At 46.8% G+C, this 24,785-nt stretch overlaps 1 protein-coding gene and 1 long non-coding RNA gene across 3 annotated transcripts in view; one reads left to right on the top strand and one right to left on the bottom strand.

Moving 5' to 3' along the window:
• Positions 1-267: 267 nt before the first annotated feature.
• The window catches only part of ACVR2B (activin A receptor type 2B), a 92,614-nt gene continuing 68,096 nt past the window's right edge, over positions 268-24,785 (bottom strand). Inside the window, exons 2-11 of one of the 2 annotated variants that reach the window (XM_083823716.1) lie at positions 20,577-20,784; positions 16,742-16,851; positions 15,240-15,391; positions 13,767-13,928; positions 12,543-12,686; positions 11,553-11,701; positions 7,141-7,255; positions 5,297-5,435; positions 3,249-3,379; positions 268-2,077 (exon numbers count right to left, since the gene is read on the bottom strand). In XM_083823716.1, the coding sequence (XP_083679842.1) occupies positions 1,883-2,077; positions 3,249-3,379; positions 5,297-5,435; positions 7,141-7,255; positions 11,553-11,701; positions 12,543-12,686; positions 13,767-13,928; positions 15,240-15,391; positions 16,742-16,851; positions 20,577-20,784 (1,505 nt within the window). In that variant the 3' untranslated portion in view covers positions 268-1,882. The remainder of the gene's footprint in view (positions 2,078-3,248; positions 3,380-5,296; positions 5,436-7,140; positions 7,256-11,552; positions 11,702-12,542; positions 12,687-13,766; positions 13,929-15,239; positions 15,392-16,741; positions 16,852-20,576; positions 20,785-24,785) is intronic. The other variant, XM_083823717.1, reaches the window with a different exon arrangement.
• Positions 7,262-23,597, top strand: LOC310894037. The gene is made up of 2 exons (XR_014579514.1): positions 7,262-8,642; positions 18,549-23,597. It is a non-coding gene; the product is annotated as an uncharacterized lncRNA (long non-coding RNA).

Below are 24,785 nucleotides of genomic sequence, written 5' to 3'. Positions count from 1 at the left end.
TTATATAGGCAGTTATTCTACAACTGTATACAGTTATTTACAATGGTGCTTTATAAAACAAACAAACAAAAAAATGGTAGCACTTCCTAAAAGATTTTGGAACTTTTTTTCTTTTTTTTCTTTTTTTAAAACTCCCTTGTCATAAAAGCCAACTTACATTAAAATATACTTACTACAAGACAACACAACTAACAAAATATATAATAAAACTCATACAAGTAGAAAATTCTGAGGTATTTCTGGTTTGAGGTGGTCTGTGGTCATGAAGTTTTTAATTTTTTTTTTTCAGTTTAAACCTCGGAAGCCACGTAACGTGTGTGTGTGTGTGTGTGTGTTGTGTTTTTTTTTCTTTTTTTTTTTTCTTTTAACATTGCATGTATTGCAAATTAAAAAAATATTTCAATGTTGAATCAGCAGCATTAGGAACATTCACTGACTAGAGCGAGTTTATGGCATAATAAGAGTAACGGTATTTTAGAATATGCACCACTTTAAGACAAAAGAGTTTAGTCACAGAGTAAGGAGAAAGTAGCGTCAAAGAAACCAGTCTGCGAGATGCCGTGAGAATCGCTGCTGCTGCTCAGCTGCCTCGGCAGTCTGCAGCCGTACAGTTCCTAGGCTTCTGGGATGCTACAGGAGCCATCTGCCACCGGTTCAGGTAATTTCCACCTCCCTACAACCCCAAATTAAAAAGAAAACAAAAAATTTACAGAGCCAGTTTTCACACTTTTCCTCTTTCCACCATCTGCACCGGTGGCTTGGGCTGGCAGATAATCAACCCCGAGGCCAAATTGCCTGAAATGACTCACGCTTCAAGCGAGATGCAAATTTTTTTCCTATGTTCCAGTATTTTACCAAAGTGCTTCTGAGAACACACTTTCCCACCTCTTCCAATTATGCTGCTTAAAAGCGTCCTTCCCGTTACTATCCAGAGTTGAAAAACAAAAGGTAATCATAGTTCTGCTTTTTTTCTTTAACCACCCAAGCCCCAGAAGCTGGAGGAAGGATGAACTAGCGCCTTGCTTACAGCCACTGGCTCTTTAACTCAGCTTTCTCCATACGCTGCAGCCGTTAATACTCTGCCCAGAAATGTCCTTCCTCTCCTCTAATGGTTACCTGAGAAGTAGCTCCATAGCAAATGATGTTTCCCCAAATGCTGCCAAGTCCAACGTCACTCTCCCCACCCCTATTCTACGCTCCCCCCTTCAATTCTACCACCAAGAATTAACATTCTCTGCCCAGTTACTTTTTTTCCATGTTACAATGACACCCGTTAGATCCGTAAAAGACACATCTGCTGTTTTTTTTTGAAGCTCACTTCCAAAAAGAACCCTAAAACAGAACGGAACCCAAAAACCAAAACAAAATGGGGAAAAAATCCTTTTGAGGAAGGTGTAATCTTATATAACAGTCTTAAGTTTCCTCCAAAGTTTGCAGCATTGCATTTTCTAAGATGGTAGGTGGTTTTCCTTTATGTCACAGATGCTCCGCTCAGAAGACAGACCGATAAAGAGAAACCCAGAAAACTGAATAAAAAAAAAAAAAAAAAAAAACGAACTGAAGTGAGTTTGTTGAGGTTCTGAGGTACCTGCACCTTTTCTGCATTCATTAGTCGGCACCTGAATGCTTGCTGAAATGTCCATTTTTTTAATACAGTAGAGCAATGTGCTGGTAAAATTGATCCAATCCAAAAAAATAATAATAATAATAATAACAATAATAATAAAAAGTCAAGATAAAATAGCAGCTGCATTCACGTGTTTGTTGGATTTTTGCGTTTTTGTTTTTTTGTGTGTGTTTTTCTTTAAAACTTTTTTTCTTTTCTTTTCTTTTTTTTTTTTTCAAATCCACTGAGTCTGGAAAGACAAATGTGAACCAGGACTTAGATACTAGACTCTTTGGGCGGCAAGTCCACGTTGGTGACGGACGTCACGATGGAGACGAGGCAGTCCGAGGTAGTGCCGTTTACGGATTTGCGGATCTGAGCGATGCGCTCCTCGACACAGCCCGCCGAGAGCCGAGCCTCCGCATCGTGGTCCCAGCACTCTTCGATGGTCACGCAGAGCTGCGCCAAGCCCTGTGGAGAATAGAAGAAAAGCTAAGCATCGTTTCTCCGTGGTATGCAAATTAGCATGAGATTAGCTTTAAAAATTGCTTTCACTCCGTTGTTTTCATTTTTTAAGCTTCTGGCTTCTAAGGCTGCAGGGTTTGGTCATATCCAGCTTTTTTCATAGACCCGAAAGTACTTTTTTTTTTTTTTTTTTTTAATAACAAAGTATATCACGAGATTTAGCAGTTAAAGCCTTAATAGACAAGCCATGATTCCTATGATAACACCACCAGAGCTGGCAGTTCTGTATCAGTTATGATGAAGCAGTTTTGTTTGCAATCACTTCTGTAGATATCCAAAAAATACCTGAATCCAACACTGCTGGAAGAGCACTGCTCATATTTGAATCCCACTCATCCAGAAACTGGAACAGTCAACTCTATCTACACCCAGCAGCTCTCCCTGACGTCTAGGCAATGAGTTATTACACCTGAATCTAGCCCAAACAGCAGCAGTTTGGCCAAAACAGAGGCATTTGGTTCTTACTGAAGCCCTGTGAGATTTCATGATCTGCTCACTTTCCCAGTCTGAAAAATCAGCTCTTTTATTAAAAACACTCATTTGAAATTATCTACCTCTGGGAAACCCATGCTGCATTTTACCTCATTGTCTGTTTGCCTTCATGTCTAATTAATTTTTCCTCAAAAAATTGCTCAAGTCTTGCATGCTATCTGGGTTGTGAGGAACATGTCTCCGATGGTATGGATCATTCTCTCTTCAATAATCAAAGGGACTTTATTTTCCATTCTTTAATCACATTAAATGAGTCCTACTAAACAAATGCACAGCACACCACGACACATTCCCCGTTTATTTGCTCCGTCTGATTTTAATCAGCCAGTTTACCCTCCAAATACAAAACGGGACAAACATAAAGGGGAATGCGAAGGTGCCATGCAAGCCCTCGTTCCCTGACTCTCTCTGCAGGAGTCCACTGTGCTAGGACAGCACCAGGGAGTGGTGAAGACATGAAGGTCACCTGCAGTTTAGTTTGTGCCTCGGGGCACCTCAATCCTGCCAGATCACTAGAAGATTTTCCTGCAATTTTTCCCTTTGAAGCTAACACATGATGCATAACCGTATCCCTCGTGCCCCTCACGCAAGAAATAACTTCCCCCGTTAACCAGGAGGGACCTACAGGGTGTTTCAGCCAATGATCCTTGAACACGGGGCGCATCTTCTTGTGAACCACAACTTCTTGCAGGTCCTCAAGGGATGGGTGCTGACCTATTTCTTCTTCGAAAGGCAGCATGTATTCATCCACCGGACCTACAGTGCAAGCAAAGGACCGGGTTAGTACAGAAACAGCCTCTGTAGAGCCACAGCCTCCACAGAGCCACATCTTCGTTGTGCACAAGCTGTGGCTCCAGAGCAACCTCAACCCACTGCAGCAAAATAACCTAAAGAAAGGTTTCAGCATGAGCATAATTTCACTTTAGGCACTGACTAGCAAGGTCAAGCATATACTGCACTTGTAACAGCTTCCTATGTGATCTGGCTTGTTCACAGATTTAAGTCAGCCCTGATAGAGTACAGCCAGATGCATTTGTCCCAAGAACCAGCTCCGAACTGCAAGATGATTTCTGAATGCTTTCGTTATACCTGTTACGGCTGTGAACTGCTCTGGGCTCCAAGAATGAGAAAACTGTTCTGAGTGCCAGTGCAGACCCTGGACTGCAGCAATAACTTCTGATCATTGAAACGTCATTTGGCCTCTGGCAATGTGGAGATGCCCTCTTAGAAAAACGCAGCCCAGCTTAACAAATGGGCTTTCTCAGGGTGCTCAGTGGCATTACTTATGATTTCTCAGTAGCGAAAAGTGACCTCCTGCAATAGTGGGAGTAATTCAAGAGGGTCTTTCCAGAATAAAACAAAAGAACCGACCACTTTAGCTGGTCATGAACTGTGACACCAAGAAAATTATGTTCAGGTACTCTGAAAAAAAAAACAGTCACTAAAACAGCTTATCACTATTCTTGTTGACACAATGCCAGTCAGTAAAACAAACTGAAGTGCTTGTTCCAACAGATGGCACGATAATGCTCATGACCTTCCATTCCTCTTCTTCAAAGAGGAATCAAGACTATAAAGAGCTGCACTGGTGATCTCCAAGCCAAAACCTACTGATAGTACAACCATGCTCTCCAACTAGCCTACAGCTGGAATTGAGTCAATGCTCCGTTTCTGAAGTTACACTCACTGCCTTTCAACTTCAATGAGCAAGACAAGGCCCATCTGTCAATGAAGTCAACAATGTGGACCATAACGATGGAACAGATCTGTTAAATAAGGTTTTGTACGATATCACTTCTGAGCTAAAAGTGCAGATAGGGTTCGGCGTAACTCTCCCTCAGCCCAAAGAAAGTCTTCCCTCCGATTTAAAGGTGCTGTGTGTGACACTTGGAGTATCCTGGCCAGCTACTTCCTAAGCAAAGTTGAAAGGGGATCACAAAAATAAAAAGCAAAAATCCAGATAGATATCTGGGGGGGGCTCAACTGAGAAATCTTATTGCTGCCTCTAATAGAGACCTGCAGAGTGATCCTGGGTACAACTGCTTCACCCTGCTATGCTCTTATGTCCCTGCTCCTCTGGCATTTTATCTGGTTAGACAGGAACTTTTTGAAGAACCACACTCCTAGGCTCACATCCGAATTATAATCAAGTTCCTCTGTGCTCCTACAATATTAACGTCAATGTCTGAAGTGCAGGTAAGGTACTATTAATTCACAAACTTGATGTTCAGTCCAGAGCACCCATATCTACACAAGTAGGAGTTGGAGCAGGCAGCTTTGGAGATAGTACAACAAAACGACAGCTTCCCTGACCAGAGGCAAAGTCCTGCAAATAGCAAGGATGTAACCAAAAGCAGATGGGCTACTTGGACAGAAAAGATGACCCATTTTGCAGCATCATTTTAGGATAAACCCCCCTGTGAAAGGGGACACCGTGAACTTTGATGGTATTAAAAGCACTTTGAGACTTGAACACTACAAAGGTTATTACCCACATAAAATGACAGCTTACATTATAAACGAAGCAAATGAAAAACAGGTTAGCAGCCTAATAAGAATATGCCATTGATTTTTTTTTAATTATTATTTATTTTTAACAAAGCCAGGCCCATTCTCTGGGCCAGCGAACCATGCTGAAACAGAGCTGTCCCTGGGGCAGATCTTTAGTCTTACCATCAACTGCTCTACATCTGGAGACTAATTCCCACAATACCAGTCCCATTGCATACATGTCTATTCTCAGGAAGGCGTCTCGTTGGAAGTTGATTGCTCCCTCTAACACTTCAGGAGCCATATACCTCCTCGTTCCCACCTGCAGAGAAAGAAACAGCTCGAGTTAAATTCCAGTTGGGTCCGTCAGCCTCCGTTGGTCAGAGATGAATGACAGCTGCTTTCATTAGCCTTAAGGCTACTTCTGCCAAATTTGCACCTCGCTCGAAAGACAACCAAAAGGGAGCTGTTTCTTCTGACACCGATTCTCATTAAGCTCACTTGAGCCTAGATAAGCTACCTGAAGGGAAAAGCCAAAGAGCATGGCTATATGTGTCGTATACATTCAGCGTACGCTATAGGTCCAATTCAGATGCAGCGAGGCACAGCGAGTGGGGATGAAATCCTTTGCATCCCACTGCATCTTGCTCCAGCAGCACATGCTGGAGGAGAAAATGCTGCCTTTGGAGACACACACAACACCCCGAGGTCAAGACTTGGTTATTGCAGCCGGTGAAAGTTCAATTCCCTTTCTCTAAAAATACATATGGAAAAAGAAAAAAGAAAAGAAAAGAAAAAGGAAAAAGAAAAGAAAAGAAAAAAAAAAGAAGAGTAAAATCAATGTATCCTGAAATGGTAGGAAAAGGTGTTGGTTTCAGAGCCCTGGATAAAATCATCCGCAGGAATGGTAAAAGCACAAATCCCCCCTGCCCTGACTTACCAGGGTCTGGTTTGGAAAAAACTCCCTCTCCCCACCACATAGCACGCCTGGGTGTGTTCAGCCCAGGCAGAGCCATACAAAACTTCTCAGATATTTATGGCTCTGTATGGGGCAGAATCGTAGCCCATGATGTAGGAGAGAGGAGAGCACAGCAAGGTGAAAAGCACCTTTTTAATATGGGAGCTGAAAAGCCTTTTAATATTTTTCTTTAGGGGTTTCTCATCTGATTTTATTGCTACCTGAGGAATTGGGCAGAAGGGGAAACGTAGATGTGAGAAAGCATGGGAAATGCTGGAAAAATCCAAAGAAAGGTGGCAAAAATGAGGAAAGCTGTGAGGAGCTAACCTGAGGTAAGGGTAAAAAGGGAGATGGCATTGGAGACATGCATTCCTAAAACCCAGGAGGTGCCCGGAGGAACGGCTGCCCTTGCTGCACCCCTGCCCAGAGACACGGTGAGGGGCCACTCACTGCAGCTCACAGGTGGAAAATCCCAAACTGATGAAAACGCAGGAAATTGTTCACACAGCGCAAAGCCAGCACGCAAAGTTCACCGTTGCGAAAGGTCACCCTGGCAGCGAGCCTGGCTGAATTCTTGAAAACAACTCTACAGTTTTAGGAGTGTTAATGTTTAATACCGAGGCAATAAAAGAGTCATCACGTCCCGTGTTTGAAGGGAGAAGTCGCTTGCCACCAGGGCCAGGACAGATTGCACCTCTACTTGTACAGAAAGTGCCTGTATTGGAGGAAATTAAATGCACAGAAGCGACACTGCAAGGAAAAGGTGCGTGGGGGGACAGGGGAGATGTCATGTTTGCACCAGCATGTAGGGGTGGGTTCCCATCACACAGGGCCAGGGGCTGAGAGCTGCGGCTGGGCTCAGGGTTGCATGCTGCTCCCGTTCCCCTTAGGTCTCACTCTCCAGGGTCATGCTAAAGGGGAAAAAAAGGGTGCTTTCCCCCATATGAATTACGCAAGGAAGAGGAAAACATTCCCGTAATCTCCCTGCCTCCAGTCTGCATCTGCACAAACCGCCTCCACGCACGAGAAGCTGACTTTTTACAATGTTATTTTTAAAGATAAAGATTACCTGTCCATGAGTGTCCCCTGGAGGTTTTCCAGGTTCAAACCGTACAGCTAGACCAAAATCGGCCAGCACTGCCGTCAAGTCGTTCTTCAGCAAGACGTTTTTACTCTTGAAGTCCCTAGAGAGAGCCAAGAAGCGAGTTTAGGAGGGTTTATTACAGCACGGGTCTGAATCACAGAGCAACACACCACTTTGTAACCTCTACGTTTAGCAGCCCTGGGTGGCATCAGCTCCTTCCTTCCTTCCCCAGCTGGCAAATTCAGCTGCTCCCTGCTGCTGAGTGTCCGTGAGATGCCACCAGGCAGCCCCGTGCTGCTGGGCTGGGACCAGACCTAACCCGGGGAAGGTGCTGAAGTCCCTGCTGCCACCCTGACCCCGACCACGCACTTCTTGGGTGCTTTTGTTGACTGCCATCACCTGCTGGAAACAGAGGTGACCGAGGGTGGCACAGCAGCGGTGTCATGGGGGTGCTGGCAAACAGTTTCTCTGAGCGCTGTGCTCACATGGTGTGAAGGTCTCCAGCCCTGCTCTCTGCAGGAGCTCACGCTTGGCAGGAGGGTGCTTTACAGCATGTTTCGGGCACATAACCCTGAGCATCCTCAAGCCCTGGGTACCGGGGGAGTGCGATCAGACCTCGATGCGCTGCCCAGCCATGTGGCAGTGCCACCTCCTCTCCCTGCCCAGAGGGGAAGCAGGGCACAGGGACAAGCAGCGGGGCAAAGGAAGGAGAGAAAGCACAGCTTCAGGACAGGCACGCTGCAGAAGTTCTGAGGAAATTACCAGCAAAATAAAATCCAGATAATGAGTTTCCCACCCACAGCCTGTGTAGGCCTTTGCACCACCAGATAACTCCGTATCCCTCCCATCCCCTCCAAGAGGTATCAAAGGAAGAAAGAAAGGGCTACATATTTATCCCATTTAGAATAGAATAGAATAGAATAGAATAGAATAGAATAGAATAGAACAGAACAGAACAGAACAGTTCCAGTTGGAAGAGACCTACCAAGATCACCAAGTCCAACTGTCAGACTACTTTGGGGCTAACCCAAAGCTAAAACACATCAGCACGTGCATTATCCAAATGTCTCCTAAACACTGACAGGCACGAAGCATCAACCACCTCGCTAGGAAGCCTGTTGCAGTGTCTAACTACCCTCTCAGTAAAGTTTTTCCTAATATCTAATATGAACAGCCCCTGATGCAGATTTCAGCTATTCCCACGTGTCATTAAAACAGAGAAAACCAGGACCGAGCCTTCCTTGGGAATCAGCCACAGTCTTCTATTACACTTCTGCTTTAATTGCAGGACTGACTTCCCCTGGTTGGAAAGCAAGCAGGAGAGGGGGTGAGCCCCCACGGAGACGAGCTGCCGGGATCAGCCCACGCAGCTGACCAGTGGGTGTCAGCCTTTGCAGCGGAGAGGATGGCACTGCGCTTGAAGATGACTTCAAGGGGACATTTGGGTCAGCCCTGTGCTGCAGCACTGCTGTTTCGGGGCAGCTCAGGTGAGTCTGCAGGAGGCGGGGGGGGGGGGGTTGGATGGCACCGAGATGACTAATCAGCCCAGCCTCGTTCCCTGGGCTTCCCGCATTTTCATCTGAAAAGGAATGTTTGGCAATATAATTAAATTACAGACCTTAGACAGCAGATGGCAATTGTCCTGTATGCTCAGCATTATAATTTCCCTATCATCAATTCACTCAGTGACCCTGCTGATTGCAGGACATTGCAGGCCTGCGCAAAATAATTAATGAGGGCAGATACAATTGTTCCGCGCTAGAGCGACCTGTCAAAATTCCTTGGGAAGAGAGAAACTGCTGGACCAGAGAAAAGAGCTGCTGCCTGTGGCCTTGGAGAAAGCATCACGTGCAAAACTCATCCTGTGTCACCCGACCCTGATTCTTAGCTTAAAACATCAGAAGGTTTGGCCAGAGCGCAGCAACACAGCAAGCTGTCTGCAGCACGATGGGCATTGCTGGCTTGGGGATTAGCACGGGGGAAGTGGGTTATTCCCTTACAGCTGTGAAGCTTGAGAGAGGAATACAGGCAGGGACCCCCAGCAGAAATCTGCCTGCTGTGGCCACAGGGTTTCCAGGGACACAGGGCAGTCTTGTAGAGCCTGCAAAACATTTGCACATCTCTGTTACACCTGAAAACACCCCTAACCTACTACTTGCCGTCTTAGAGACTGGCTGCTTCCAGGCTATAGCACTTTGCCCACAGGCTTAGAAAGCAGCCATCGCCCAATGACACAGATAAATGACTTTGCTCGGTCAGCATTAGGGGATTACACCCTCCAGGACGGTACAGATTGTGCACGAGATTTCACAAAGCAGTGGCTCAGCTGGGACCGAACAGAAATTGTGCAGCACTCTGCCTGAGCCACACCTTTCCCAGGTGAAGTGAAATGTAAAGCAGGATCATTGCATGGGTGCTTGCTGCTGCTGTCCACCCACACCGCCCTTGGGGCATGCGACAGCTACCTGCTACACCTACACATGGAAGGCAGGGATTTCTTTTTGTGCTTCCTTTTTTCCCCCATATCTCTATAAACTTCCCCATTTTTCCTTCCTTCCACAAACACCCTGAGCTGGCAAGAGTGAACTCAATGCAAACATACCCAGGACTGGGAGAAAGGCTTGATTCAACCCACACCCAAAAGAATTCCCACCAACACCATTAGTAAGGACCCTAAAATAGTTGCTAGTAAAAAAAGTTGCCTGAAAAGGAGAAAATATCCTTTCCAGTGTCATCCTTGAAATCAGGGAACAAGGGAGCGAGCGGACAACAAGTGGTCGGTGCATTAACCTGATTTAGACACCAGAGATTTTATTTTCAGCTTCCACGTGGGGGCACTTTAGCACCGACGAGCGATCCCATAACCTCCATCCTGCTGTGCTGGGGCCACTGTCCTAGGAGTTTGCTCAAAGTCTGCAGAGCAGCGACTCAGGGAGTCCTAACCTGGCCTTCCAGCATCTTCGCACGCATTGTGTTAACCCGTTCGGTGACGCCCCAGCTTTAAAAAGTATTCAGCACTGTTTGTTTGTTTGCAGTACAAAAGAAAAGAATGGGGTAATCTGAGGAAAATCCACTGTGTCCTGAAATCCCGCTTCTATAGGAATGTATTCAGTTCACCCGAGTGGCACGCTCTCCATCTTTTATCATTTATTAAATGGATGGGGACACTAATGAGCACGATCTGTTGCTTTAAAGCCTTTCTGTAGCTTTTCTCTGCTCCCCACCCTCAGGAATTTTCATGCATACACCGCAGCCTTTATTTTCATGGGGACAAATGTCAGGGCCACGGGGTCAGCCCCAGGAGCAGCACAAAGGCAGCTGCAGGCTCTTTCACCAGCCCCCAGCTCCCACCAACTTTAAGGTTCGGGGGGGGGCCCACGGGGGCTGGGACATCCTTTTAAAAACAGAGATCATCTTGCCGTATAGGAAGACGGCCCCATTAGGTTGGATGCAGATCGCTGCAGCTGGGCACAGGGTTTAAGTCTCTCCTCGATGAAGAGCAGCGGGGGAGCACGGCTGTGGATTACCGCCCGCAGCCACACAACCCTCACAAATCCCTTCGGGAAAGCTCCCCCTCCTGCCGTGCTGCTGGCGAATGACTCGGTAGTGAGGGGGTTGGAAATGGATGATCTTTAAGGTCCCTTCCAACCCAAACCATTCTGTGAATCTACGAGGTTTTAGGCCAGGGCAAGGGACGTGGGACTGCAGGGATGGGCAAGGGCTAAAACAAGCATTGCTGCAACCAGGATGGTTTCACCCCCTTCATTTGGGATTCCTGCTGCCCCCACATGTGGGCAGGGAGGTGTTGGAGGCACAGCGCCCTTCCTCTGCTGTCTCTCATAAGCACCCTGGCAAGATTTGGGCACCATAAAACTACCGTGAAAAATAAATAGTAGCTATTTTCTACATTTCTACATTTTTCTCATCAAAACCAAACACTCAAAAGCTCCGTGGGAAGACATACAGTGGAGTTATCAGCCTAACACACGTAGGGAAGAATACGGTCCAAACCTTCAGGTAGCCATACAAATACATGGATTATAATGTAACTCATCAAGCACAATCCCTGCCAAGAGAGGTTCTCCAGCAACCAGGTTCCCCTTCCTCATACACATCAAGAGAAGAGCTGAGGGCAGAGGGAAGCGCCTGCCCTTCAGACATTTGCCATAAACCACAACCAAGCACACATACTGCTTCACAAACAAGGTGCTGATTACCTGCTCTTTGCCATTTCAGATGCAGGTGAAAGAATTCTTGTCTTAGAACAGGATTTTGGGGGCTAAAAGGCATTTACTTTCCAAAAGCACAATCTCCTCCTCTGTTTGACAGCATCATTTCAAAGAGGTTGCGAGTATCTCAACAGGGAACTTGAAAAGCGTTCACAAAAGATGCCATACCTGTGTGCTATAGCAGGTTTGTGCCCTTCACCCTTGCACCAAGGGACATCTTCATGTAGGTAGGACAAGCCACGGGCCATGGTTTCTGCAACATGGCAGAGCTCATTCCAACTGATGATGTTGCCCTTCAGGTAATCCGTAAGAGAACCCTATAAAACAGGACATCGCATTTTCTTAACCACAGCCTCTGCTATAGACAGATGTGCAAACTCATCAGTTTAGAAAATGGTTTTCGTCAGTGCTTGAGAAACGTGAACGTTCATTTGAGAGGGAAAAATATCACTAGTAAAAGTGAAAATGAAGGAGAAATAAAAACCAGAAGCATTTATGAATTCTGAGCCCTTGACAGCACAGAAAGTGTCTGATCTCCAAAACAAGCCCCAAGTCTACTCGCCTGCCAGGGGAGGGAAGGAAGGGAAAAAATGGTCTCAAAACAGAGCAAGTCGTACAGCTTAGGAAAGGGGAGAACCTTGCATGCAAGAAGATGTTGCATGGTATCAGCTGGTGGTGGAAATGATTGACTCAGTAGGCCTTGAATTAAACAGAGGGATAATGCTGCTGGCTCAACCCCGATTTGTGCATGTTTGTTTTATTTTAAGTATTAGTCATGTTTGATAACTAAAGCAATCCGTGAAAGAGGAGGTACGCCCCGAGCTTCTAAAGCAAACACAAAGCCTATCTGCAAGGGCTGGGTTGGGATCTACGTGTGCTATGAGACGGCAACCACGGCACACAGGAGCCATGGCCTTTTGTACCAACTCTCTCTCCCCAGCTCCCACCTTTCTTCATTGTGTGTTTGTGCAAGAAAGCCTTGAAAGCTAAAGGAAGGGCCTTTGAAGAAGAGGAGCAGGAGCAGCCCTCCACAACCACCAGTGGCAGACTAACTGGACCAAGGGGAGCTTCTGGGAGAATATTAAGACACCAAATGCTGCTGCTTCACGCCCAGCCAGCCCTCGGCCTTCCCCAAATGTATGTGCAACGATACGTTACCTTGTCGTGGAAAGCTGTGATCAGCCAGAGCTCTGTCTCTAGGTTTGTCCCTCTTTTCTCTGCTGCGATAAATTGCAAAAGGTTTTCATGCTTCATGCCAGGAGTATTGAAAATCTCCCTCTCGCTCTGCCAAGATTGCTTATCCTAAAGCAGGGAGAAATGCACCATCAAAGATCACTCTTCCCTTTAAAGCAAACAGCTCCTTCAACTCGGTCAGAGCTGCTCATGTTCCTCTTAATACCATTCTCCAGCGTGAGGATGTGATGCATCCCTTCAAAATGAGGCTGTTTTTCTAAAGGGTGGGTGCTGGAGGAAGAATGGAAGTTGCTGTTCTCGGTCTCCCTTCTCCAAAATTATCCTCGGCTATTCCTAAAGCACATGTTTGGGTTTGGATTCCACCCCCCTTCCCAACCTCACTGAGAAATAACATTTCTCAAGATTTCCGAAGAAAGAAGGCAGAGATAAAGCCTGTGCATGCAGCACCCAGATCTGCATTGTAGCCGTAATTGTTACGACTGCAAAATCTAATCTAGGCTCTATTGAATATTTACTAGTAGGTCACAGCTGGCATGGACAGAAGATGTGCAAATCTCCTTTAGCAACGCTATGACAACAAATACAGGGAGAAAAAATTAACGAATAAGGAGGTAGCAGAGGAGCACAAAGGCGTTTCAGTCATTCTTCTCTCATTTGACTTTTGATTGCTCTACTCTTTCCACTTACCATTCCTAGAGAGTCAAGTCAGGAGCATTCAAAGGTTTCCTGGAGTGGAAGACGTGAGCTGAGAGACACGCTGCAGTGCTGTGAGCTTGCACAGTACCAGGGCTGTGCCTCTCTCTGTAAGCTGAAAATTGTTTGCTAGGTTGGGGTCTGGGTTTAGGATTTGTGTGCCAGGGCAGGACACACAAAGCCAGGGATTTGGTCCTTTGTGCACTTCGGGCATTGCAGACCAGCTTTTAACAACATGGCCATTTGCAGTGATCCCGTGGATTTCAAAATGTGCTTGTTTGCCCTTCTTGCAGCAACAGCTACTGCAGGAAGCATTCGGTAATGAGGTAACAGAGAAAAGTATAGGGGAGGGAGGGTCCTTGAACTCCTTCCCCCAGCAGAAGAGCCCAAATACATCTTTGTAATGGTCTCGAAAACACCTCCACAGGCACTCAGAGTGTCTCAGCACTGGCAGACAGCTCTGCAAGTGAGCCCCGAAGGTGATGCCCTTCTCACCTGAATAGGGAAGATTTTCACTGCCACGTAGTCGTTCATCAGCTGAGCCTTCCACACGCAGCCAAAGCGTCCCCTTGCCTTGATCTCCAAGAGCTGCAGAGGTTTTAGGCCAACCAGGGGAGAAGGAGGTGGTGGGCCGGGGTCCTGCACAAGAGAAAAACACTGTCGCAAGTTGAAGTGAGACTGTGGAACAAAGGGGGAGGAATGGAGAGGCTGTGTGTGGGGAAAGAGAAGTGAAGGGGCCTGTTATCTAATCCAAATTATTGAGATGTGCTCTTCACAGCAAGAGCAGCACTAAATTCCCTATTTTGCTTTGCAGGGTATTTGTACAGAATATATATAACAACCTATGCCTTCAAGTGTCACTCCGTGTGTCAAACCACTGCCTGTCATCCTCTGGCAAAACCTGAATTCTCCAGTGTTTTCAAAGCAATGGCTATTTTGGGCTGTAAAACACTGATGACCTCAAGGCTACCTCCTGCCAAAAGTAGGAACTTTTTCACCTTTGTGACCCAACGGCAAAATACACCTAAAACCTCCAACTGCTTTGCAGTTAATTAGGAGTGCTTCCCATAGCCCTAGCAATGGGCAGTAAACAGGTCTGTCAGCATTATAAAGATAGTATCTGTCGGGAGAACAATGCAGCCCCGACATGTGGCAATGGAGCTCTGTCCTATCTACTTTCAGCTTTGAAAGGCTCCCAGCATGGTCTGTACAGGGCAGAGGAAGATGGCAGAGAAAGCTGCTGGCCCCTTCAGAAGAAACCAGAAGGCTCAGGGCACAGCAGAGCCAGCAAAGACCAGTTCTCGATGGCTTTGGGCTGTGAGGATGACCTCCTGCATGCATTCACTGGTGGCTCATAAAAACTGAGCTTCAACAGGGAAAAAACATCTCCTCTCACTCCATAAAACTGATAGAGACTTTCTAATCTCTACAATCTCCACTCCTCCGCAAAGTTGGCTGAAATTAGGCAACGGGTTTTGACGGTTTTGGAGGAAGGGTAGCCACCAAGCAGGGTTGTGTAACTCCATCCCTTAGGAATTTTGGAAATGGTGATAACCCGGTCTAAACCCACCAGCCTCACAGGGGGTGCTAACACCGTCATGGGGCTGACTGTAGCGCTAACCTCATAAAGATGGAGAAGAAAAGTTAGGGCACCTGAAAAGTGTGAAATTTGAAGAAAAATGATGAAATTGTTCATGATAAGGGTGGTGAGGCACTGGAATGGGTTGCCCAGAGGAGCTGTGGGTGCCCCATCCCTGGAAGTGCCCAAGGCCAGGCTGGATGGGGCTGGGGGCAGCCTGGGCTGGTGGGAGGGGTCCCTGCCCATGGCAGGGGGTGGCACTGGGTGCGCTTTGAGGTCCCTTCCAACCCGAACCAGTCGGTATTGTAGATGCACTGAGCAGCCTCTGTGCCTTCCATAATGTACAAACAGAGGGAAACGACTTGGAGAAGCCAGAAATTTCTCCTCACCTCATTGATGTCGACGTGCCCGTAGGGGGGCTTGCGGTGCCGATACATCCAGAAGGCCAAAAGGATGGCCATTGACAGGACAGCAATGGGGAGCAGAGAGTACACCAGGATGTTGAGCAGAGAGGGCGTTGGTGGCGGCGGCTCGTATATGACTGTGAGGAAAGATCAAGGAGAACATGGGGAAGGACCCTTTAGAAGCGTAACCATGCCGTGAGCTACCTGTCCAGACATAACCAAATACTGTCCTTTCTTCTGCTCCTAAGTCAACAAGGCTTAGTGGCATGTCTCATCACATCCATTCACAAGGCTCCAACATTTACTCTTTTCCATACTGCTATTACCAACAGTCCAGTGGTCCAAAGCACACTTTGCAGAATGAGCTTCCCTCTGACCTTTATTTAAGATGGGCATTCTTACTGGGATACGTAAAGGCCGAAAATTTCCTCCTCTTAACCCCTCCGAAGATATGAATCGAGGAGAGCACAAAACCCCTCACGGAGTTGCTTTGCCTTGTGCAGTGATTGACAAGACGTCAGTTTTCAGTAAAGTGCTGCAGGAGCCACAATCAAATGCACTATTCCCACAGTAGTTCTTGTTCCAAATTACATCAGTGCAGTTGAGACACAAACAATGGGAATACTAAATGGAGCCATGTTGCTATGTTGGAGACAGGGAAGGAAAAAATAGCAAGACTTGCCAAATTAAACAAAAAAACTGTGAGAGAAAGAATATTTGCTACTAGGTTGCTACGGGTACATTAATAACAGGAGATAATAAAAACCATGTAAACAATTAAAAACCTAACAGGAAAGCCCAGGAAAATCTGATAATGGTCTCTGGGAACATCTCAGTAAATGCAGGTAGTTGATAGCAAAAGAAATCATCTTACGGAAAAGATACACCTGCTTTAATAATTTTTATTGAATGATACTTGAATGTGAGCCTACGGCAAAAAGAACCAGCACTTTTCTATTAGCCTCTAAAGCAGGACCGACTATGACTTTTTTTTTCCTTGAAGTACATCCAAAACCTCACACCCATTCCCTTTTAATCCTCAGACCAACACAACACCGCCTTTCAGCCAATAAAAAAGCAAAAACTCTGGATGCCCGAGGTTTTTGGAGTCTTGTGAAATGAAAATCTAAGAAGTAGGTGTCAAAATGCCTTTAAGAGATTGAGTCTTGATCCCCCTTGTGTAAGTTACACTGACCTCTTCCTTCAGAGCTTGTAAGAGCCCACTGTGAATATCCACCACCAAGAAAACCCTACCCTCACTAGTGATGGACGAGGTGTTGGTACAACACACTTTATCCAGAGTTAAATGACATTAAAAAACTGTTCTTAAAGAACCTTAGCAGAAGGATTTGGGAAGTTTGTAGGCAAATGACAATTTGCGTCCTGTCAGATGCATTTTTGTGCTCAGCATCCAACAACCCAAAGTCATCACAAATTGGGTCAAGGCAAAGAGACCCCCCAGTTCCTCATCCACAGCAGTCACTCACCTTCTGGGCCGGTTACTTCAGGCAAGTGGGTGAATTTCTCGTTGCAATAGTTGCCCTCGCAGCAGCAGAAAAAGACTTGAGGGTTTTCTTCTGTGGCTACACACTCCTGCCTGCGTCAGGGAGGGACACGCACACCAGCAAAGGGAAGAGAAAAACAACGTCAGCCAACTCGTGTCTTTGGGAGCAAATGCAGACATCCCGCAAAATCGTCTTCTCCACATGCCTTGTCCTGCCGGCACAGCCTGGCAGGCTCTGCTTACAGGAAACCCGGCACTCACATACCCCAGTGGATAGCAAGGACCCTTGAAAAGGCCATAAAGGAAACAAATGCTTCCATATGTACTGAAGGCATTAGATGGTGAATAATAAATAACAGCAGGCTCCGCTAAGTGAATGAGAAGCAGAAAAACAACGGAGAGGTGCCTCGCATCCTGAGTCGTGCCTCTCCTGCAGCCTGTACCTATGCTGCCGGGGAGAGAGGTGTTTGAGCATGCAATTAAAGCCTGTGCCATAAAGCTCGTATGAAGAGGGCTGTGCTAAGACTGCTCTCACAGGCATTAGCATCCCTAACTGTACGCGCCGCAAGACACCTGCAGTGCCTCTGATTGCTGAAGGCAGGAGGGAGGCTGGAAGTTTGTTGGTTTTTTTTGAGTTTTATCTTCAAGTGCCATCTCCTTCCCCTTTAAAAAAATCCCATACCTGTACGAAAGCCTTTAAGGAATTCAGGTTGCAGCCCTCGCGTTTCTAATTTCCCCTTTATCAAGGCAGCCTTCTTGGTGCTGTTTCCCTCCCCGTTTTGCAAGGCGTGAGGGGGCTTCCACGTGCCAGAGCAACTCCGCTTTCCCCCATCCTCCCTCTCCCACAGATCAATGCAGAAGAGATGATTTCTGCAGGGCTCCAGCAGTTCTTTCTTTCTGTTTCTTAAATACCCACTTCCCTTCCCTGCCACTTTTCGCGGCGTTGCCCTCTGCTTTTAGTTATTCCACTTGCAGAGCTGCTCTCTGCAGAGAGCTGTATCAAACTATTTCCTGAAGACCAGCTAAATTATATGCATAACTTCCTTCCTTCAACCACTCGGAGGAAGTAGCAAAACAATCATATGTGTTTGACATTAATACTCATTTATGAACCCATGCCAAGCCTCCCTTTCCGTGGTATCACTGACTTAATGCCACGAGGAGGATGGAAACGGCTCTCTTAAATCGTCATGCAGGGTAGTTGTCAGGACTTTATTCCTTTCGGGGGAAAAAAAAAAAAGGCAGCTTTAGCTGAAATGCCTCATGCCAGGCCTCAGCTGGGAAGCACTTGGTTGGTTTGGGGGGCTTTTTCTTTTTCAACTTCAAAGAAGAAAGCAGCTATTTGAGTTATTCAAATGGACACAGATATTTCAACAAGTTAAGCAATGCTTCCAGATGCTTTTCCTTGAAATCAGATAACAAGCCATTTGGATTTAAAAGCATCGGTATTGGAGTCTTCAATAGCAAACACATCCTTTGCTAAATCTGTTGGTTAAGAAATCAAGCTAATGAGTGAAAACAGCCTGCTCCACATCTGCAATTCATTATCCCTGTCTTTCAGTTGGTACGCGCTCAGGGCAGCCATCCAGGTACATCTGACATGTTATACTTAGCAAATATTAAAAATGATATAGTGGGAGAGAATGACACATTTTTCTATGGCAGCGAGAGCACGTTTCGAGGCAGTTCACGTGCTCTTCAAGGGAATGTGAGCACGACCTCTCCGGTGGGGCTGTGTAAATAAACAAATAGCACCCGGTTGATTTTTAACCAGTCCCCTTTCTCTACAGCCTTCAATGCATGTGTGCCGCGTTCTGGTTTCCTTAATATAAAGAGCAGAGGAAGGAGCCCTCATCCTCAGCATCCCGACTGTTGCTGTCCTGCAGTTGTCACCTTCCTGTGACACAGTTACAAGCCTGTCTTGTAACACCAAGTGCTGGTGATGTGCTGAGCCCAGAGATGCTGCAGGAGGGCCCAGCAGGGCCATGTCCTGCGTGCAGGGGACACTGCAGGGAGCTCCAGGTGCATCGCCCAAGGAGCTCAGCACCCAGGAGCTCAGCATCCCGCACAAAGGTGCCGCAGATGAAGAAGGGAAGGGCAACAACACAGCACCGCTGATTGCAAAAATCATCTTTTAAGCTGTTTTTGCCATCATGGGATGCGACGCTACCTGCATGAAAGACTGAAGAGGGCACTCAAGGGAACAAAAAAAAAAAAAAGACTCGATTTAAACAGCCCTTATTTAATTAAAGTTAACCTTTATTTCAAATGCTGCCTTCAACACTTGCACTGTTTGCTAATTCTCAGAACATCTTTTAGCTCTGCCCTGAACTGCGACTTTGAAGAATCGGGCTGCAGGATAATGGATGCTCAACCCCAGGGCTGAGAAAAGGCTTGTGAGGAGCCCTGGAAACTTTTAACCATTGTAACGAAGCAACACGTTATGACAAAGATTAAGAAGCACTACATCCCTGCGCGGAGACTCTCAGTGACAATACAAGTGTCACTGTGTACGAGAGCAGGCACTGAAAGGAGAAATCTGTTTACAGTAAACACTTCTGCTTGGAAGTAGGGAACTGGCGTGACCTTCTGTTCTCAGAAGGATTGGCATTAAAAAGACTAATGGGCCGAGAAGGATTGATTTATCAGTTAAAAATAAAAAGTTAATTTTATACAGAGCCCAACCATGCAACTGGCAAGGGAATAGGTGTGGTAGGAAAGCAAGCCTAGCGCTAATAAGAGAAGGAAGATGAGGAACTAACTCACAGCTGGGACATGCCAAGACAATAGGCACAAAACCAGGGACACCGTGCAATTACTAAGGAAAACTTCCAGCCATCGGACAAAGCTGGTCCCAGCTAAAGCCCACAGCTTAGGACCTGGTATCCTAAAACCTTTGGAATCAGAAGCTACAAAAACGATGCTGTGATTGCACAAAGGTGACAGCAGCTTATGCTGGTGTGATACCGAGGGAAATCCTTGAATTCTGTATTCTGATACTGCTTATTGATAGGGCTGGGCTTTGTTTGGTTGGTGCTTGTTGTTTTGTTCTCGCTTTTAACAGAAACGCTGCCTGAGCTCAGAACTACTGAGCATTGTCCTTTTGAACCGGGAAACTTCAGAGGGCTGTTTTCTTTAGCTGGAGTTATTTTCCCCTCTGTAGAATTGCATTAAGGGAAATGAGAAAAGACTAGCTTATTCTCCCAGATATTTAATGAGGCCGGAGCCTTCGTACTACAAAGCTGCTCTGCTTTTCAGCTCGCTACAGGCAGCAACACGCAAACATGAGCTTTACTTTTGCTGTCCCACTCTTTCTCCCAGCCCATCTCTTCGCTCAGCCGAAGAACAGTCAAACTTTTTGCAACATCACAAATGCCAGAATATCTCAACCTCTAAACACCCCCAGATATCTGTTTGGTTTTTTTTTTGTTTGTTTTTTTTTCTTCTAGAGAGCTCCAAATGATTCCAAGTTTTCCTTTGTATCGCCAAATGCTCTTGGAAGAACATATTGCTCTTCGTTTGATGGTACAGGACACGTTTTTCAAAGCATGCCAGAATTATCAAAGCTTTGCTAAGGGAAAGGAGAAAAAAAAAAAAAAAACACCACACAACAAAAAAACTTAAAGTGCATTTTGCAGCCTCTATTTAGAAACTAAAGTGACAATTTTGAGAGCTGCATTAGCAACAGAGGTAATTACTGGGGATGAATGGGCCAATTGACTTGGACTTGCTTTCTTTTCCTCGATGCAGAAATCACAAGCTTTTGCACTTAGAGCAACAATTAAACCTGCCTTCAGAGAAACCAGTTAGGCTATTACCTGTCATAACAGTTGAAGTCGTCTAACCAGCAGCCTTTCTTCACCAGCTCGATAGAGCCCGAGTTGTTTCTCCAGGAGGCGTAGCAGTGGAGCCGCTTGTCCTTCTCCCCCTCGCAGCGCTCCACGCCGCTCTGGTTGGTCTTCTCCAGCTCCCAGTTGGCGTTGTAGTAAATGCATTCCCTCGTCTCCGCCTCCCCGTGGCCTGGTCCTGCAGCAAAAGTCAAAGCCCAAGCACGTTCAAGCAAAATCACTCACAGATCTCGGGAGGCGCATCTCCACGGGGCTTTGGTTTGGGTGACGCACGCATTGGTATCGAACTATGCTTGTCATAGACACGAGCTTCAGCACGGCGTGTTCTCCTTTGCCAATTTGAGGTGGAGAGCGGAGATCAGGTTGGCCTCGGCTCACACCAGGAGCCTGTGGTGAAGTCAAGAGCCCAGCACAGACCCCCCAGGTCCCCTCTGGCCAGTGCCTCAACCACAGGTCCCTAGCACAGGGAGGCACACAGCAACCCATGCCCAGTATTTTTTAACCACAGAAGGCCTGTTTAGGAAAGAGAACCTCCTAGGGTGCTGCTTGCCACATGCAGGGCTGTCACACAAGGTAGTTACAGCCTCCCTCTCCACCACTATTTCAGGAAACACCATGTAAAAATAAAGGGTTTATTATGTGGGTAGGACATAACTGGGAATAGAGAATATTCATCCTGCAGAGGAGGGCCAGACCGGTACCAAGTCCTCACTTAGATCCCATTTCAGGCTTATTTCGCTAAGCCTCCTCATGCTAAATGCCATGTATTTATTTCATGCCGCCTCTCCACCCGAGCAAGACCCTCGGCAAAAGCAACTCCACTCCCCGAACAACTCTGGTCACCCCACACAGACCTCTGGCCACCACAAACCAAGGTCTCTCTATGGAGAGCCTGTCTTTTTACTACATCACAACCTCGTATCAAAGAACCAAGGAGTTCTTGCAGCCCCTAAAGTGAAGCAATTCCTCCACGGCCATCAGACCGCACAGCAGAAACACAATTATAGATACATCAGTTTAAAAAAGGAGTTAAGCAAGGACATGGTGATATCTGCACATGACATATTTTGTCTTAAACCTTAGAAATCCTCTCTTCATTTGGAAATACTCTGCATCACCGCATTTTGATGATTTGTTTAAAACGAGAGGAAAGAAGGAAACCAAACACACGAGATGTAAGCAGATAGCCAGAAATAGCACCACGAAGCGCGTGGCTTTCTGAATCCTGAGATGTTCTGCAGCCATCTGCCCTTGGGATCACCCAACCAAGGCAAGGTCAGACCGGGCTGTTACACTGATGGATCGCAATCACAAAAAAAATGTAGGTATCCCAATAAACTGTGTGGACAATTGGGTAAAACACATGAATGGGTCCCACAGGATGGTGAAATGAAAGTGCTGTGCTCCCAGAATAGCCAGAGCTTTGCAAAACACTGAACTACGCTTCTGGCAGGAAAATTTTGCAGTGTTTTTATGACTCTGCCTTCTCCCAAGGCCGTGTGTGCAACTTTTAATGTTGGGTTTAAGGTGGTCAGGGCCACGTCTGGATGATCTAAATGCAACTTCATCTGTGATTCCTGCTCCACAAGGCAAAGCAGCCACTTCTGAAAGGTCTCTAAAAGGTGATTCAATTCAGCTTTCAGGAGACACGGAGCAGTGAGTGGTTTACAGCTGGCAGAGAAAACATCCAGCCAGGCACAGACATCAGCTCCTGGCCTTGGACACTCTTTGTAACATCGCACTTAGCCCATCTGAACACCCATCCGCCGCCAATGTAAGCACACTCACCACCCTGAGCTGGAGAAGGCAGCACTGCTCCCACCTGAAAAGCTGAAGATTAAAGGACTGGTCCCATGTGAACAAGGAGGGAGCCTGAACTACCTTCCCACAGCCTGCAGCTCCTGAAGCCCCCACATCTCCAGACTGTCACCAGCATCAGCTTCCAGTTGTGCAGTGCACAGTGCACTCAGGAGACGGCACTTGAGTTGGAGATGGCAATCAAGCTATTGATGCAGCCTTCTGCTGGCCACAGGCAGCAGGTAAGGAGTGCACAGCGTCACAGCACCCTGCAGCTTGGAGAAGATCTTCGAGATCATCAAGTCCAACCATCAACCTGACCTACCAAGTCCTGACACCAAACCACATCCCTTAGTGCCACGTCCATGTCTCTTAACACCTCCAGGGATGGGGACTGCACCACCTCCCTGGGCAGCCCGTTCCAGTGCCTAACCACCCTTTCCATCAAGAAATTCTTCCTGATGTCCAATCTAAACCTCTCCTGGTGCAATTTGAGACCGTTTCCTCACGTCCTATCACTTGTCACCCGAGAAAAGATGACCTGGTACAGAGCAGAAGTGTGACTACAAGAAATGTGACCACAAGAAGACTGACCACAAGAAGTGTGACCACGGTGGCTGCGTGGGCTGGGGGTGATGTGCCCAGCCTGCTCCCGGTACTGACACACCTAACCTCAGCAATGGGTAATTCTTGTGGTACTTAGCAAACCCATCGGACTAGGAAGATCTCTTTGCATTTTGAAGAGGTGTTCGATTCTTCAATAACTCTTTTTTGGGAAGAATGTTTCATCTTCATCGTGGGAGAGACTGGAAGGGAGGAGGGGTACGAGCAAGTCATAAAGCTGACTTCAGGAACTGGAAATTATATTCAAAGCACACACGAACAAGAGCTCAATTTCAATAGCACCTGCAGGTTTTATCGGCACTTGCAAAGCTCCATCTGAGTTTTCCTCTGACAAGTTGCTTACTATAATAAAAACAACCTACCAATATCCCTCAACACGGAACAGTGTCAATATTGACACTCCTTGTTAAAGCCTTGATATTTGTTCTGCTGCTACTTATGCTGTGCTTTGTTAGGGCAGATTAAGCGTTTTTGCTAAATAAGAGTTAAATCAGCAGGAAAGCGAGGGAGCATCGCCTCGTGTGCAGAGGGGTTGATGTCTTTTTATTTATAAAGGAATGGGTAAATATCTTAGCATCATTGTAATACTTAACATGGCTTCCAGCTGATACTCACTGTTACCTTGTGGTCCACTCCTCGAATCCCATTTTGTAATATCTTTCCCATCAGCCCAACCCAAATCCTGCTTCTGCACTAGATGGAAATTTCCTCTCCCTCCCCCAACCAAATCTCCCAGAAAGGAGGAGATTTAATGAACCATTTGGCTGGGAAGCAGCCCCAAAATCTAATCCCAGCTCAGCTACCGCTGTCTGTAACCTCAAGCAATATTGGGCAGCCTCCGCTTTCTCCACCTGCGCCGAGGGCCGATGCAATGCACAAAGCTGTGGGGAGATTTGAGGTTTCCGCTGTGCTTTGAAAAGAGAAACTTCAGCCTGCTAAATCCTGAGCTCAGCCCAGGCTCCCTTCCCCCAAGACAGTTGTCTTTTCTGGAACAAGTTTCAGATTAAGAGTACGATCTGCTTGCAAACACGCAAAGCGAACTCTGCAAACAGCAACCGCGCCAAGAAAACGGCCTTTCGCAGTTTTTTCCCCCTATCAAAGTTGAACAAAAGCACGTACAAAGTTTGGGATGGATGACTAAATACACATACGTTTCCCTTAACACCGCTCTTAAGGATGCTCACCTTCGGGAGACGCTTTAAAAATCCCATGTGTTTGCTACCTGCTTTCAGATCTTCTTAAAAAGCCCCTTGGTGAGCATCCCTAGCCTGCTGGGTGCCCGGAGCTGCAGGAAACCCTTCTGCTTGTGCCTGAGAAGGTCTCAGCATGAAGGACGCAGCTCCAGGAGCGGCTGTTGATGTGCCCGCTGCTTCAGCTCATCAGGAAACCCTCCCACCTTGCTCTGGGATGGATCAGGCAGAAAGCAAAGTTTGCAGCTGGCTGCCTTATCTGCATTCGCTGTGTTAAAACCCCCTTGCAATGGAGGGAGAGAAGGGTTAAAATTGGGTTTTGTCCCTTGGAGGGGGAGTAAGAGGAGGAAACCTCTGCTCCTGCTTCTTCAAGGCATGAAGGTCTTGCTGCCTCCTGTTTCCCCCTTCCGTCACGGACACATACCCAGTTCCCCAAATCCCCATGAGGTCTGCAAGAAATGCCAGGCTGGAAGCTGCTGCGGGTGGGAGAGGTGCAGCTGAGCCGTGCCCCGCTGCTTGCTTCAAGCTGCAGGAATCAGAGGGTTTTGCCCCAAAACGGGCAAGGGAA

This window comes from Anser anser (genome assembly GCF_964211835.1).
Source record: "Anser anser genome assembly, chromosome: 2".
In the NCBI taxonomy this organism is placed as follows: domain Eukaryota; kingdom Metazoa; phylum Chordata; class Aves; order Anseriformes; family Anatidae; genus Anser; species Anser anser.
The sequence above is the reverse complement of the archived record's forward strand: the minus strand, read 5'-3'. Positions and strand labels throughout refer to the sequence as shown.